General features: G+C 45.5%; 1 protein-coding gene across 2 annotated transcripts in view; it reads right to left on the bottom strand.

Annotated features, from left to right (window-relative positions):
* GAK (cyclin G associated kinase) overlaps window positions 1–14,367 on the bottom strand; it is a 78,407-nt gene that overhangs the window by 13,961 nt on the left and 50,079 nt on the right. For both annotated transcript variants that reach the window (XM_082204579.1, XM_082204578.1), the window contains exons 14-22: window positions 14,121–14,243; window positions 13,420–13,553; window positions 12,077–12,271; window positions 11,257–11,374; window positions 10,660–10,739; window positions 8,709–8,902; window positions 8,367–8,522; window positions 6,717–7,208; window positions 3,108–3,278 (exon numbers count right to left, since the gene is read on the bottom strand). In XM_082204579.1, the coding sequence (XP_082060705.1) occupies window positions 3,108–3,278; window positions 6,717–7,208; window positions 8,367–8,522; window positions 8,709–8,902; window positions 10,660–10,739; window positions 11,257–11,374; window positions 12,077–12,271; window positions 13,420–13,553; window positions 14,121–14,243 (1,663 nt within the window). The remainder of the gene's footprint in view (window positions 1–3,107; window positions 3,279–6,716; window positions 7,209–8,366; window positions 8,523–8,708; window positions 8,903–10,659; window positions 10,740–11,256; window positions 11,375–12,076; window positions 12,272–13,419; window positions 13,554–14,120; window positions 14,244–14,367) is intronic.

Genomic DNA, 14,367 nt, shown 5'->3' on the forward strand with positions numbered 1-14,367 from the left:
GGTTTCACTATCAGCCAAGGAGATAACTTGTGCTGGGATGGTACACTGAGGCATGAATAGATGACCGCTTCAGTAATGGCTTTTTAAGTTTGCTTAATTCATGCATTGCCATGGTCCTGTCAGAATAGCCCATGAAACAGAAACCCGGCTTACGTCAAATTGAACAATTTGCCCACCTAGCTCAGGGCCTGCAAATATTGTGCCCTTGAGGCCTTCTCGCTGGCAAGACATCTGAAGGCAGCCCCGTATAAGGAAGCTTTTTAATGTTTTACTATGTTTTTATATATGCTGGAAGCTGCCCAGAGTGGCGGACAACCCAGTCAGATGGGGGGGGGGGTACAAATAATATGCTGTTGTTGTTAAGTTCGGAACCAGACAGAAACAACCTATGTCCCAACAAGTCCCCGCTCCAAGCTTTCAAAGCTGAAAAGGGGCGCGCTCCCTCTCAAGTTTCTCACGCCTTGCGGGAATGTTGAGGTTGCAAGTGTGCACTCTTTTGCAACGGTTGGGTCTTCTTCCCCCTGCAAAGGTGACATCTGGTTTTATGCAACAAGGATGCACCCTGGACCAGGGCTGGATTTAGGTTTGATGAGGCCCTAAGCTACTGAAGGTAATGGGGCCCTTTATATGTCCAGCTGTCCTTTGTCAACAACAAATTGCCGCTTTTGTGTGTGCTGAATATATGATAAAGGGTAGGTTATGGACCTAATAGGTATCTAAAGCTATTTGCACATGACAAATGGGAGCCTACACAACACAAAACACTATTGCTGTATGTAGGTTTTTTTATCTTATTTTGGAAATGTACATCCAGTTTTTCCCCCGTCTAAATTTTTGGGGGCCTCCAAGAAAGTGGGGCCCTAAGCTATAGCTTGTTTAGCTTATATATACAGTGGTACCTCGGGTTACAGACGCTTCAGGTTACAGACTCTGCTAACCCAGAAATAGTACCTCAGGTTAAAACTTTACCTCAGGATGAGAACAGAAATCACACGGCGGCAGCGGGAGGCTCCATTAGCTAAAGTGGTACCTCAGGTTAAGAACAGTTTCAGGTTAAGAACGGACCTGAAGAAGAAATTAAGTTCTTAACCCGAGGTACCACTGTAGGTAAATCCGGCACAGCCCTTGACCAAAGCTGCTCCAGCTCCCTCATTCGGTTGATCAAAGCTCCCCAGCCTCAAGTCTCCACAAGGAGGTTGGGGGTAAGAGAGCTGGCATCCCTGCTCCTGCTTGCAAAGTGACAGAAGGAGGAGATCTTCTCCTCCTCCAAGCCAGGTTCCCCACCCCTCCCCAATTTCTTCCTCTTCCTGTGTCGGCGCCTGTCAACCTAAGCATGATCCCAACAATGCTCACGACAACCACAGAGGTCACTGCCCAACGTGCCAGCAAATCTCATCCAGTGACCCACAGCTGATAATTTTAGAAAGCCTCTGTGCATCTTTATCTAAGTTACAAAAGCGGGTGCTATTTGTGTGCCATTAAGTCGGCAGAGAGATCTCTCCCTGATTCCACAAGCAGCTATTTTTAGGTTTAATCAGGAGAGAAGCCTGAACAACAAATGTGTGTGTACTTCTTCTAAGAGTTCAGAGTTGTTACAAGGGTTATTTTACACATCCTGTTAACACCCACACATGCAAGCCTTCAGCAAGAGCTTTTTTGTGTGCTGAGAGGCATTGATGTTGTGCTCCAACACAGAGACACTATCCCACATCATTTTCGCACACAACAGGATTCTAATAAATCAGTAAGGAAAAGGGGGAAATAGCTGCGACCTGATCTCTCATTTCCCTGTGCCTATGGTGGAAACACACATGCGTATAGTAAAAAGCAATTGCAAAGTCAGCCCAGTGGCTTCAACTTGCAGTTTTCTCCACTTTCCTTAAATGAGCTGGGGGGAAATGCATTTTCTTAGCACAGAAGAAAATGAGAGTCCTCCTGTGTGCAGCGGGCATTTGATCAGATCTGTGTACAGCACACTGAATTCATAGCATTCTTGCTGATTTGATTAAAACCAAGTGCCCATGCCATAATTGCCACAGATGTCTGCATTCAATTCTTCAGGTTTGTTTTTTAATCAGAATGAAAAGAAGACAGTCAGAGGAATTCAAAATGGGACACAAACAGTTACAAGTCTGCAGACAATTTGCTTTTTAATATTACGGCATAGTTATTTATGTTTGCCTTTATGATTTCAGAGATCTAAAACTCTGCATTTATGTATCTCCACCTCCTTTACTTTTCCGGCCTAAAGGAACTGTTTTGCCAAACAATTAATAGTTACCACCACTAGTTCTCAAGATGAACTTAAATTCCATTGAAATAAACTAATTTAGGCTGTAATCCCAATTCCTGGGAGTAAATCCTGCTGAATTCAATAGGCCTTACTTCTGAGTAGATATGGTTGGGGTTGTGCTGTTAGTTGGGACCCAGCCATTATCTTCTAGCTTACTTTATTTAAACTGAAAAAAGTGCTATCAGACTTCCGACACCATACAGAAGATAGTACTTAAATTATTAGCTCCTAGTTAAAGGGATATGCAATCTATAAGTGCCAGGCAGTACAAAATGTTACAAGACACAAATGGTTAAGGATGCCAGCACATAGAGAGTGCTGAAAATCAACAAGATGATTTGTTCTATCATTCTAGAAGCTGAAATGAACTTCTGAAGCTAGTGGTCAATTTCATGCCTTAATGCTAACTCAAAGCATGGAATAAGTTTGGCCACAATTTCACAGCTAAGTGTGTGACAGTTTGTATGGCAACATACACTGAATATCCCAGAATATTGGCTGGGGAACAGTGGAGGGGGAATACTTATGGGGGTTTAATAATTTTGAAATACGATGTGCTGGGAACCTAATTTCAACTATCTTCACCCAAAAGGAGCTTGTAAAAAGGTAAATTAGCAAAACTTTAGCTATGTTACAGGGGGAAAGATAAACATACACCTGCGACACAAAGCTTGTTAAAATAGCAACACCACCAAGTCGATCCGTTAGACATTAATCCACCTTGACTAATCTGAGTGGAGCATGTCACTCAACAGGCTATGTGGCTGTCGGGGGAAGAGGGGGAGTGAGGAAGGCACATGAAACATGCACTTACCTAAATTAAGGAAGTCTGTGCTAGAGGAAGGTGGTGGTGCGCTGTGTGTGGAAGGAAATGTGCCAGGTGGGGTTGGTTCATTCGGACTAAGGAAGTCACCAAATAGATCGGGGCCAGTAAGAGTCGGATTGTCGGAACCCGAGGAGACTGTGAATGGGTCAAACGGGTCAGCTGGAGACAAAACACAGCATTATTGGTGTTACTTGAGATGCTTCCAAGACATCCGATGAAAAAGAAGAAGTGGTTCTCTGGTGAGGATGGGCAATATGAGAAGGCGGCACGCAAAACTATTTAGGGTATCTTGCTTCCAAGCACACTAGCACAACTCTGCCCTCTGCCACCCACCCGTCACTGGGGTTTAGACGCTATTGCACAACACAAGGATTTCTGCCAATCACCAACAAGAAGAATGACGATCTGCTGCCTGTAAAGTCCCCCCTTTTCTCCCTATAAATAAAAAACAAAGCAAACCCTACGACGTCAAGTCAACCACGAACAATTCCACCCAAGAAAATCAAGTTGCAAACTGAAGTTAGTGGAAAGTTTTTCAAGCTGCCAGATTCCCCTAGCAGAAACAGTTACCCAAGTGGACTTGCTACCCCTAATAGGAACATTTAAAAAGCCATACTGTACCAGTCTGCACAATGGAAGGCATTGCTGATCTTTTCCCCCCTTTCCTTTTAATTTTTTTTTTAAAGAGCAGTGACTGCAAAGGCTGTGAAATAAACGGAAGGATGCCAAAAAGGCAGTCTCCAGCCGGAAGGTCTTTCACTGAGCACTGTCAAGCAGCAGCTAATTGGAGCTGCTCAGAGGACAGTATTTATAGTTAGCAAGGAGTGGCAAGCAATGGCCAGCAGGGAGCCTGGCTGACACTCTTACCTTGCCACAGGGCTGTATTCACAGGCCAAGATGCTTTTAGAGCCCGGCCGGTTCTGACACACCCACCCGTCGAAGCTAGAGCTCAACTGAGTCCATTTTGAATATGACCATGGAAAAGGAATCTGCTTGTTTTAGGGAACACCTCCCCATCCCACCAGCTGATTATTTCCGATGCAAGCAGGTAGTTAAAGCTACCGGCACCGCTAGTTTTCATCACGCTTCAACAGGAATTCAATAATGAGCAAGTGAATTCTCAGAGCCAGCTGAGGCCCCGCGTGCAATCCCCTATCTGGAAGCACTCAAAACAATCACAGCACTGTTGCTCTCTCCTGCGACATCAAGATGTATATTAACAAGCAACGGAACAAGACACTTCACCAAAGCAGTTTTTTTTTGGTCCTCCTCTGGGAATGGTCATATGACAAAACCATGCTGCTCTTGCCTTCCACAACCTGCCTCCACACCCTAGTGTTAAGGAAATATTTCAATGTTACAACTGCACTTCCAGCAATTGGAAGACCCAATAATTAATGTTTATGATGATCACAGAATCACAGAGCTGGAAGGGACCATGAAAGTCATCGAGTTCAACACACACACACACCCGCCCCACAATGCAACAATCTTTTTGCCCAGCATGGGGCTCAAACCCACGACTCTGAGATTAAGAGTCTCATGCTCTACCAAATGTGCTTAAACTTTTTTAAAAAAGTAAATGGCCTCTTGAACAGAATACACCACTTATTAAATTCCACGTGAAGACAAACCATTCCAAACTAGGGGGTCCATTCCTCCCGCTTTCTCCCAGCGCACTATGCCAGGCATGACCAAACTCGACCCTCCAGATGTTTTGGGACTACAAATCTCACCATCCCTAGCTAACAGGACCGGTGGTCAGGGATGATGGGAACTGTAGTCCCAAAACATCTGGAGGGCCAAGTTTGACCATGCCTGCTCTAGGCATTTAATCCAAGTGGATGCTTCTTATTTCAAGGAATCATTCAGAATCCAGAAAACAGATCGGCTTATTAGATGGCCAACAGCCAAACTGCAAGTCACAGCACACTGGTGAGTTTTGGAAGCCTCTGGAAGTGTGGCCAGTCCCAAACAAATTATTTAACTCCACCGGAGAGACTGTCTAGCAAAAAGCGTATGCTGATTTTGTACTCATTTTACACTACAGCCAGCTAAGAGACCTTCTGCTGCAAAGTTCTGATTTGTAACTTTTTAATCTTCATTGAAGAAATGAGAGGAAAAGACTACCAGTGGGGCTAATACCCCTGATTGGTACACTCTAATGTCAGATGCAATCTGCTTCTAAATACTAGTTGCTGGAAATTGCTTTTGCACTCAGCTCCTGCTTTGTGGGCTTCCCAGAGGCACCTGGTTGGCCACTTTGAGAAGATGATGCTGGATGAGACTTGAGCATTGGCCTCAGGGGCTTCCTGGGGGGTTTTGGCACCTGAGCAAAACATTCTGCTGCTCCCCATTGCGGCGGCAAACTCCATAAGGCCAGGGAGACCACAGGGAGACCAGACCCTTTGGGGCACTGCTTGAGATGACCGCCTCATCCTGCCTCATGGGCAGGCAGGCTTGACTGGCCTGATCCAGAAGGCTCTTTCTATGTGTCCTACGGGAGGAACTTTGAGGCTCACAAGCACCTTCCCCAATGCCCATTACTCTGCGAAGAAGGCAACAGCTGAATCAGACTGCACTGTGGTTTACTGGCACGTGAGATTGCCTCCATCCTGTAATTCGCCCTTCTCCTTTGGAGACAGATCATGGCATCTGCAAGATTATTATCATTATTAATTAAATGTGCATACTGCCCTTTATCCATAGATCTCAGGACAGTTCACAACATAAAAATACAATATAAAAAACACAAAGGACATGATAAAAACAAGAACAAAAAAACCCAACAAACCAATAATCCTCTCCCCCCCACCCACAAATATCTTTAAAAGGGGTATAAGATTTTAGTCAGCCAAAGGCCTGGTTGAAGAGGAATGTTTTTGTCTGGCACCTAAAAATAGATAATGAAGGGGGAAAGCATTTCACAAGTGGGAAGCCACTGCAGAAAAGGCCCCGTTCTCATGCTGCCACCCTCTGGACCTCTCACGGAGGAGGCACATGAAGAAGGGCCTCAGAGGATGATCTCAGGGTCTGGGCAGGTTCATATGGAGAGACGTAGTTTGCAGTTCTGAGCTGTTTAGGGCTTTATAGGTCAAAACCAGTACTTTGAATTGGGCCTGGAAACTAACTGGCAGCCACTGCAGCCAGGCCAAGATCAGTGTAATATGCTCAAACTGTCTTGCCCCATAGAGCAACCCAGCCACAGGATTTTGCACCATCTGAAGTTTCCGAACAGTCTTCAGAGGCAACCCCACGTGTAATGAATGCATTGTAGTAATCTAACCTAGAGATTACCAGAGCACAGACGACACAAGCTAGGCTATCCCTGATGAGAACGAGGCGCAGCTGGGTCACCAGCCAGGGCTGATGGAAGCCTGAGCAACTCAAATGTTCCAGAGCTCAGCCAAGGCTTTGACAAGAGTGCCAGACGGAAACCCGCCAGAGCCATCTGGAAACCGATCTGAAAATTAAAGTAGAAGTGCTCTACAGTTCTCAACAGTCCGTGTCTGCGGACTTATCGTGGACACTTCTAGGATGGCAGTGGACCCAGCTGCTCATCAGAATTCCAATGAAAGGAAAGGCCCAGTTACGTACCTGCAGAAGAAGTGGCGGCTCCCGTTGAGGGGGCACTACTCTGGTGGGGGTGCGTGGAGGGCTGTGGTTGGCCACCAAAGAAGAATTCTGCTCCTCCTCCTAGAAGGTCCGCGGTAGAGTCTTCCGAACTCTCTGGGGCACCGCCAACAAACAGTTCGCTCAGCAAGTCTGCGTTGCTGGAGGAGCTCTTCATCTCCGAAGGAGGCTGTAGCAGCTCTGGGGGAGCTTCTGAATCCAGCCCAAGCAAGTCAACGCTGTCTTCTGTGGGAGTCTCTTCCGGCTGACCAGTGGGAGTGTCAAAATCAGCTTCAAACAGCGGCTCACCGTCTTCTTTTTCCAGGGCGTGTTTCACCATTTCCTCAACTGGTCTGACCTCACTGGGAAAGGCAGCAAATTCCTCGTCGGAAGGTTCGCTGTCGTCCCTTTCCTCCACCAGCCGAGGTCTCTCTTTGGGGAAGGGTCCCTCAGGCGCCGCTTCGGAACTTTTGCCTTCTGTTGGGTGAAGAGAAGGACATGACACCTTCTTGCAACAGGTTTACTGTAACGGTGTTATTCCACCAGTCTTGCAACACCTTTTACTGGATGAATGGAGTAAGGCGGGGATGGGAAACCTTTGCTCCATCAATGGACATGTTCCTTTGGGGGTAACCCATCAAAGGCTACATGCTGGTGGTGGGAGGAGCAAGAGTCAAAATCTGGTAAGGCCCTTTTCCCTTCCTTGCCATAAGTGTGCCACAAAGCCAAGGACCACGTAAAATTCAGCCAAGTGCCAAAGGCATGGGCAGCCAAGGTCCCAATCCGCATTCCTCAAATGGGCCTGCTGCCAAGCCCTAAGGATGTGGACCTCAGTCACTCCATAGCTCTCCTTTTGATTCTGCATTGGCAACCAGGATGGGGAGAAGAGGCTGGCTATCACACAGGGCCTCTAATCGCTGGCATTTATGGCGCAGGAACACATTGTTTCAGGACACGGGCCTAATGGCAAGACAGCAGCTCTGGAAGCCCGTATCCACCAAAACCCACAGGAACCCCAGAAAGCGGAATTGTTACTCTCTAGTGAAGGAAGCTAAGAGAAATCCTGACTTTTATTTGCTGGGGAATATTCCTTTGAAACTCGCCCCGCCCCCCGAGACCTCCTACAAACACTCAAATTTCATGGTGGGATGGAGGGATTTTAAGCACTATCATTCCAGATCCTTTGTACAGAAATGATGGAAGACTGTGCTGCCCACAAATTGGGCTGCCTGAACTCTGCAATTCTGAATGAGCAGGGCTTTTTTGTGGGATTTGGACAATTTCACACAAAAGGACCCTTCCGCTGAGGGGGAAAGGGGATTTGAGGTCCATCCAGAAAGGAGAAAGGAATGCAGGTGGACAACACCCCCCCCCCCCCGAGACCCCTATATCAACATAGGGTCCTTGGGCACAACCACTTACTTGGTGGCTAGTCAGCATTGCAGATTTCAGCTTTTCTCGGCCCAGAATTTTTTATTTTTATTTTACTTTTGTGGGACTTAAGTATACAGAGGATGAACACACTGATGTCAAGATGACTACTGTAGCAAGCAGGCCTAAAGCAAGGCTGGTGACAAGCAACAGACAGCACAGGAGCAACCAGAGAAGTGCGATGAAGCCATTGGTTTACCCTACCTTGCCAGTCCAGTGTGTGGAAGAAATCTGCCTCCGCACTGCTGCTCGGTGGGGAGTCCGACTCCATGGGAGCACCTTCTGGAGATGATTCTGACTTGGAGGCTTCTGCTTCATACTGGGCAGTTGACCCCGGTTGTCTAGGTAGCTCAGGCTTACCTAACAGGCAAAAAGTTCAAATGCAAGAAATTTAGGAACATGCCACCTGTTAAGGAGATGGAAGAAATGAGAGCTCATGGTAAAAAAAAGCAATGGGGTGGAGTGGGGAGATAAATCCCCCCATAATATGAAACGGAAGCCTTTGAAAACGCTCAAATAGAAAATTGGAAGCATTTTTCTCATTACCAAATTTTGTTAATATTTCTTGCTGCTCTTCCCGGCTGGAGAACAGGATCTTGGGATTTAGACCCTTGGTGTTCAAGTTATCCCAGGGGGCTCGCTCAGTGCTGGGCCTGTCCCGAGGCTCTACTTCAACTTCCAGATTCACTTGGAACAAGTCCGGATATTTCTCTTGAATGTCACACGCATCCAGATCGTACCTGCAGCAATTTTACACAAGTTGACGATGGCAATGAATTAGACCACAATCCACAGGGAAGGTATTCTGTGCAAGCCACAGTGAAGCCAATGGGATACAAATTCAATCAATCAATCAATCAATCAATTGTATATAATCAAAGGCCTTTACAATGTACAGCAGATGATAAGAACAAAGCTGAAATCACACAACATGACCTATAAAAGCTAAAAACATAAAAATTTACAGCATGAGGTTTTAAAATTAGGAAGCATTAACATATCTAGGGGACCCGGGTGGCGCTATGATCTAAACCATTGAGCCTAGGGCTTGCCAATCAGAAGGTCGGCGGTTCGAGTCTCCACGATGGGGTGAGCTCCCGTTGCTCGGTCCCAGCTCCTGCCAACTTAGCAGTTTGAAAAAACGTCAAAGTGCAAGTATATAAATAGGTACTGCGACAGCTGGAAGGTAAACGGCGTTTCCGTGCGCTGCTCTGGTTTCGCCAGAAGCGGCTTAGTCATGCTGGCCACATGACCCAGAAAAACTGTCTGCAGACAAACGTTGGCTCCCTCGGCCAGTAAAGCGAGATGAGCGCCGCAACCCCCAAGTTGTTCACGACTGGACTTAACTGTCAGGAGTCCTTTACCTTTTTAAACATATCTAGAACGGAGCTTCTAAGCTGCCAGAGCTAACTTGGCTACCAGATTTGTCACCTGGAGATATTTATTGGCTAGGAACTCAACTGTCCCCTCCTGGGGGGACTGGTCTGAGAGACAGTCAAGAACAGATGATAAAAAAATTTCTCTGGCATTGAATATAAGGGACAAAGCAGAAAGTTATGCACAACATCCTCATCCTGATTGCATCCATAAATGCACCTGCGTTCCATAGGGGGAATTCCCAGGTATCTCCCCTCTAAATATGCTGAGGGCACCTGTTGGAACCTTAGTCCAACAAACACCCTACGCAGCTGTGGGGAAGTCAGGGTCTCAAGGTAACAGGGCCTTGAGTGGTTGATATTGATTTGGGGGTACCAAATAGAATAACAGGCAGCCATAATGGATGCTCTATCCAGTTTCTTAGGTCACATGGACTGATACAAACTCGCCTTACCCACCCATGTGTTTGGTTTATTACGCTCGACAATCATCAACGCAGGTCAATGCCAACTTGTAGCAGCTCATGAATAATTTTTAGAGTCCCAAATGCAGAGTGCCTACAGGTTTACCCGCTTAACCCATGTTTGGAGTTGTCAGAAGCAACAAACAGCTCTGGTGGGGAGCCTCTGCACACAGGATGAAAAGGGGCTGAGCCATGCAATCTGTAGCCTGAGGCTGAGCCCTTAATTCCAATTCACCTTACAATGCTGTGATAGCTCAGAGACAAAGTACAGTGGTACCTCGGGGTTACAAACACCTCGGGTTACAAACACTTCGGGTTACAGACTCTGCTAACCCGGAAGTAGTACCTCAGGTTAAGAACTTTACCTCAGAATGAGAACAGAAATCGCACGCCAGCAGCATGGCGGCAGCAGGAGGCCCCATTAGCTAAAGTGGCACCTCAGGTTAAGAGTGGTTTCAGGTTAAGAACGGACCTCCAGAACGAATTAAGTTTGTAGCCAGAGGTACTACCATACACAGCTAAGGAAGAGTGTTAAAGAGAAAACTACAGTTTAAAACACACACACACACGACTGCAAAACTACTTCTGCAGTTAAAGTGGGAGTACTTGTTGCCATTACGCTGGGGAAAGTTATCACCAAACAGGTTATCAACGTACTTTGCAAATTTCACAGTAGTGGCATTCCGCGGGACAAATCCTGTATGAAACTGGATCTGGAACATCTTCATTGATGCCATCTTGCAAAGCAATACAAAGAAAGAAAGAAAAGGACAGGACATGATTTCTGTCTTTGTGATAAATTTTAAGTTGTTCTCATTCTCTGTTGTTGTTTTTTAAAAAAAACACATTTTATGAACACCACATACAAGTTCTGAGCATTGAGCGGTATCTAAATACCTAAAATTAATTAAACAAATAAGATATAATAGAAATAATGTGAAATGAAGCAATTAATGTTATGCAATATCATGCACTGCACCAGAGATATTCCCTGCCTGCTGATATTATTAGTGACTTTGGCCAGTGAACTCCCTTTGTTACTTCTATAATTTATTAAAAGCATGTGAAGCATTCTCTCCTCTTCTGCTTTTCCAGATGTAGGGCAGCTATAACCAGTCTTGTCCAGCCATGTGGGCAAATGCATTGCCTGAAATAGGAATCGGGTGCTATGGCAAGTAAAAATATCCCTCAAGAACCCCAGCGGAGTTTCATACCAAAATTAAAATAAAATACAGTTCTATCTTTTCTGCTTACCTTGGCTTGGAGTCTGCCACCCAAAGTGGACCTGGCATGATAGATAACAATGAGAACATCTCCTTGGACTGTTATGCCTAACGGGATCAAAGCTTTGCCATCTTCCATCTTAAAATCCCTAAGGGAGAGGAAGAAAAACCAGGCATCGCACGTCAATATGCAGCAGTGCAATTTAGAAACATTACGGCACAGGTAGAGGAATGCGCAGACCCGCTCCCTCAGAAGTTGTCGGTCTCCAACTTCGATCATCCCCTGCCACCACGGCCAGAGGTCAGGATGATGGGAACTGTAGTCCAGCAATATCTGGAGGGTGCCAGGCTCAGTTCTCGAACGTCTCCATTGACGAAAGTTTTGGAACCCGAACGCCAAAAACCCAGAAGTAAATGCTTCCGTTTTTGAATGCGCCTCGGAAGTCGAACAACTTCCGCTGCGTGTTTTTTCAATTTCCCAACGCAATTTGCAGACTGCCCTTTGTACCTCTGTTTTCGAACGTTTTGGAAGCCGAACGGTCTTATGGAATGGATTACGTTTGAGAACCGCTGTACCACTGAACTGGTTACAATTTGATTTCTTCAACCCCCAAGGAGCCCAGAGGGTGCGAGACGGTGGGTTGCGGCAGCAAGGCTACGCAACTTGCATCAAGCTACGCACACAGGGCTCCTATTCCTTCTCGCAGGAACGTTTTAAAGGAAGCTGGGCTACTCACAAGTTGCTACACAAGAAAGCTAAGGGTGAAAAAGCTAAGTGGGAAGTTTCTGCCTGGACTGTAGATGACATTAACACGGACCCCTGAGAAACTCAGGCCTCGCTACCCACTTACTTCATTTTATCATATTCTTGTGAGGTAGTGGCTGCTCTTTCGTCCCCGACATAAACTTCACAGAAAGGCCTGCAGCCATTGCGCTGCTTGTTGAACTGAGGGACTGGAGTCATGACAATAGATTTGATGAGGATTGGCTTGCTGTGGGGGATGATGGGCTCTTCAGCCATCATGTCGCACATGTACTCTATATACCTGTGGAAACAAGGTCGCAGCAGAAGTCAAATAACGTAATGCTTCGAGTCGGTGAAACTATGAACTCAACTCTGCACACCCTGGTCGGTCGTTCACAGCTTTGCAAGTCCACAAAAAGTTTCTAGTCCATAGGAATACTTCCCTGCTCCCTCTAGCCACATGTGTTACATGCCAACATTTGAGGCCCACAGATTATCTGAAAAGAATAAAAGGGCAGTTCTCTTCAATTTTTAAAACGCTTCCCTGCCCAGGGAAATGAGTCCTAGAAAATGTTCTGTGCCTTGCAGGCCGTTTTTCCACCTAGCCTTGAAGAATAGGGCTCCAGCCACAAAAACTGAGGCAGCTGAACAGACTCTTGGGCTGAGGTACTGTTGTTGATTTTAATCTTTATACTTTTATGATTTATGTGGAAATCGTTCACTTTGTCTGTGTGCTTTTCAATGTTTTGTTTATGACTACTTCTGTTATGTTTGCAGTTACATAATTTTTTTATATATTGTAAGCCACCTTGAGCATGGTTTTAACTTTGGGAAATAAAATTGTTGAGATTTTACATGTCATGGTTAGTCAAACAAGCGGCTATTTACAAGGGTACCTTACTGAATGCATACCTAATAGGGCACAGTTAAAGCTCACACAAATAATTATTGACCCTTTACAGAAAAGGGCCATATTTTGCAACTTCTGCATAGTTTGCTACTTGCTTGGGGCAAACAGCAATTATTCCAGGCAAACAGGTGAGTGGCACTTGTTTCCTGCTCACTAAAGAATGAACCAACCACACCGGATCATGCAGCTGATCTGTGAAGTGCTTTCAAGTAAGCACTACACAGATATTCAAGTCCTATCAATGGAAGGGGCAATGAGGGCCATGCCAGCTGGACTCTGATCCTCACAGAGCCCCAGACGCCATTCACATCTATAAGAGGGCCCCCAATATATTTAGGCTTAGCCAGAGGTGGGAGAGGTAGAGCCCTTTGATGCAATTCAAAAAAAATCAATGTAGTATGTAATGTCTGCATGAGATGCACACACACACACCCCGGTCTTTCTTTTTAAAATCTTCCATCTATCTCCATTTATCAGGGCTTCTGTAAAAAACAAAAAAGGAGAACACAGCTTCAATGAACAACTGAACAATTGCTCACCTCTTATGGGATGGCCAAATGCCTGGCGGGCAGCGCTTCATGCTAAACATATAAACAGCGGCTTCGGCCGTAGTGAACAGACGGCAGAAACATAAGAAAGAACACACGACGACGGCTGATGCGGCTCTTCCGTCCTACCAAAAAAAAAAAAAGATACAAGGGTAGGAACAGTAGCTATTGATGGGAAAATGTCATTTATTATATACCAGCTCTTGGATAATGTTTTCAATCAAAGAAATGTCACAAGTCCACTACCGAATTCACGAGCAATTAGGCACAAGCTCTGGTCTGTGAGGGAGGAAGAAAGCTCTCTTTGTTCCAGTGACAGGAACAGAGTACAGATACTCCTTAGACATTTTGATGCAGTTTGGTTAAGTCCCAACTTCCCTATTACTTCAAATTCTCCATTTTCTGTATACGTTTAACTGGGTTTGGGGGTGGTGGAGTTGAAATTCCAAGTGGATCAGCTGCTCTGTGGTTTCTCCTCCAATCCTATCCTATCACCTTTCAAATGTTGACTTTTAAGTTATGGCATCTCTCTTCTCTTTGCAATCTACAACTCTTAGTTTTTAAAACCATTCTATTTGCCCCCCCAACCCACTCAACCTATCCATTTGTGGAGGATTTTGAGTCAACATTTCTTTCCAACTTTCTTGTATTGTTGGAGCTACAGGGGCATTTCAAGACCTGTTGCTACTTACAAGGCAGTGCACAATGCAAACGTTCTTTGGGTCTTGCTTCAGCCATAAATGCATGTTCTTGCAAATGCTATAAAGGTTTTGAAGGTTTGGCGAACGTCTTGCTGGCCAGCCACATTCAGACACCTGTTTTAGAGACAGTACAGGGTGGGGTGCATGGATTTAACTAATTTTAATCAGAAACTTGTATAGCTTTCAAGCCTGCTATATAACAAATGAAATAAATATTCAACTCCTCCCACCCCAAAAA

This window comes from Podarcis vaucheri, assembly GCF_965113315.1.
Source record: "Podarcis vaucheri genome assembly, chromosome: 17".
Lineage (NCBI taxonomy): Eukaryota > Metazoa > Chordata > Lepidosauria > Squamata > Lacertidae > Podarcis > Podarcis vaucheri.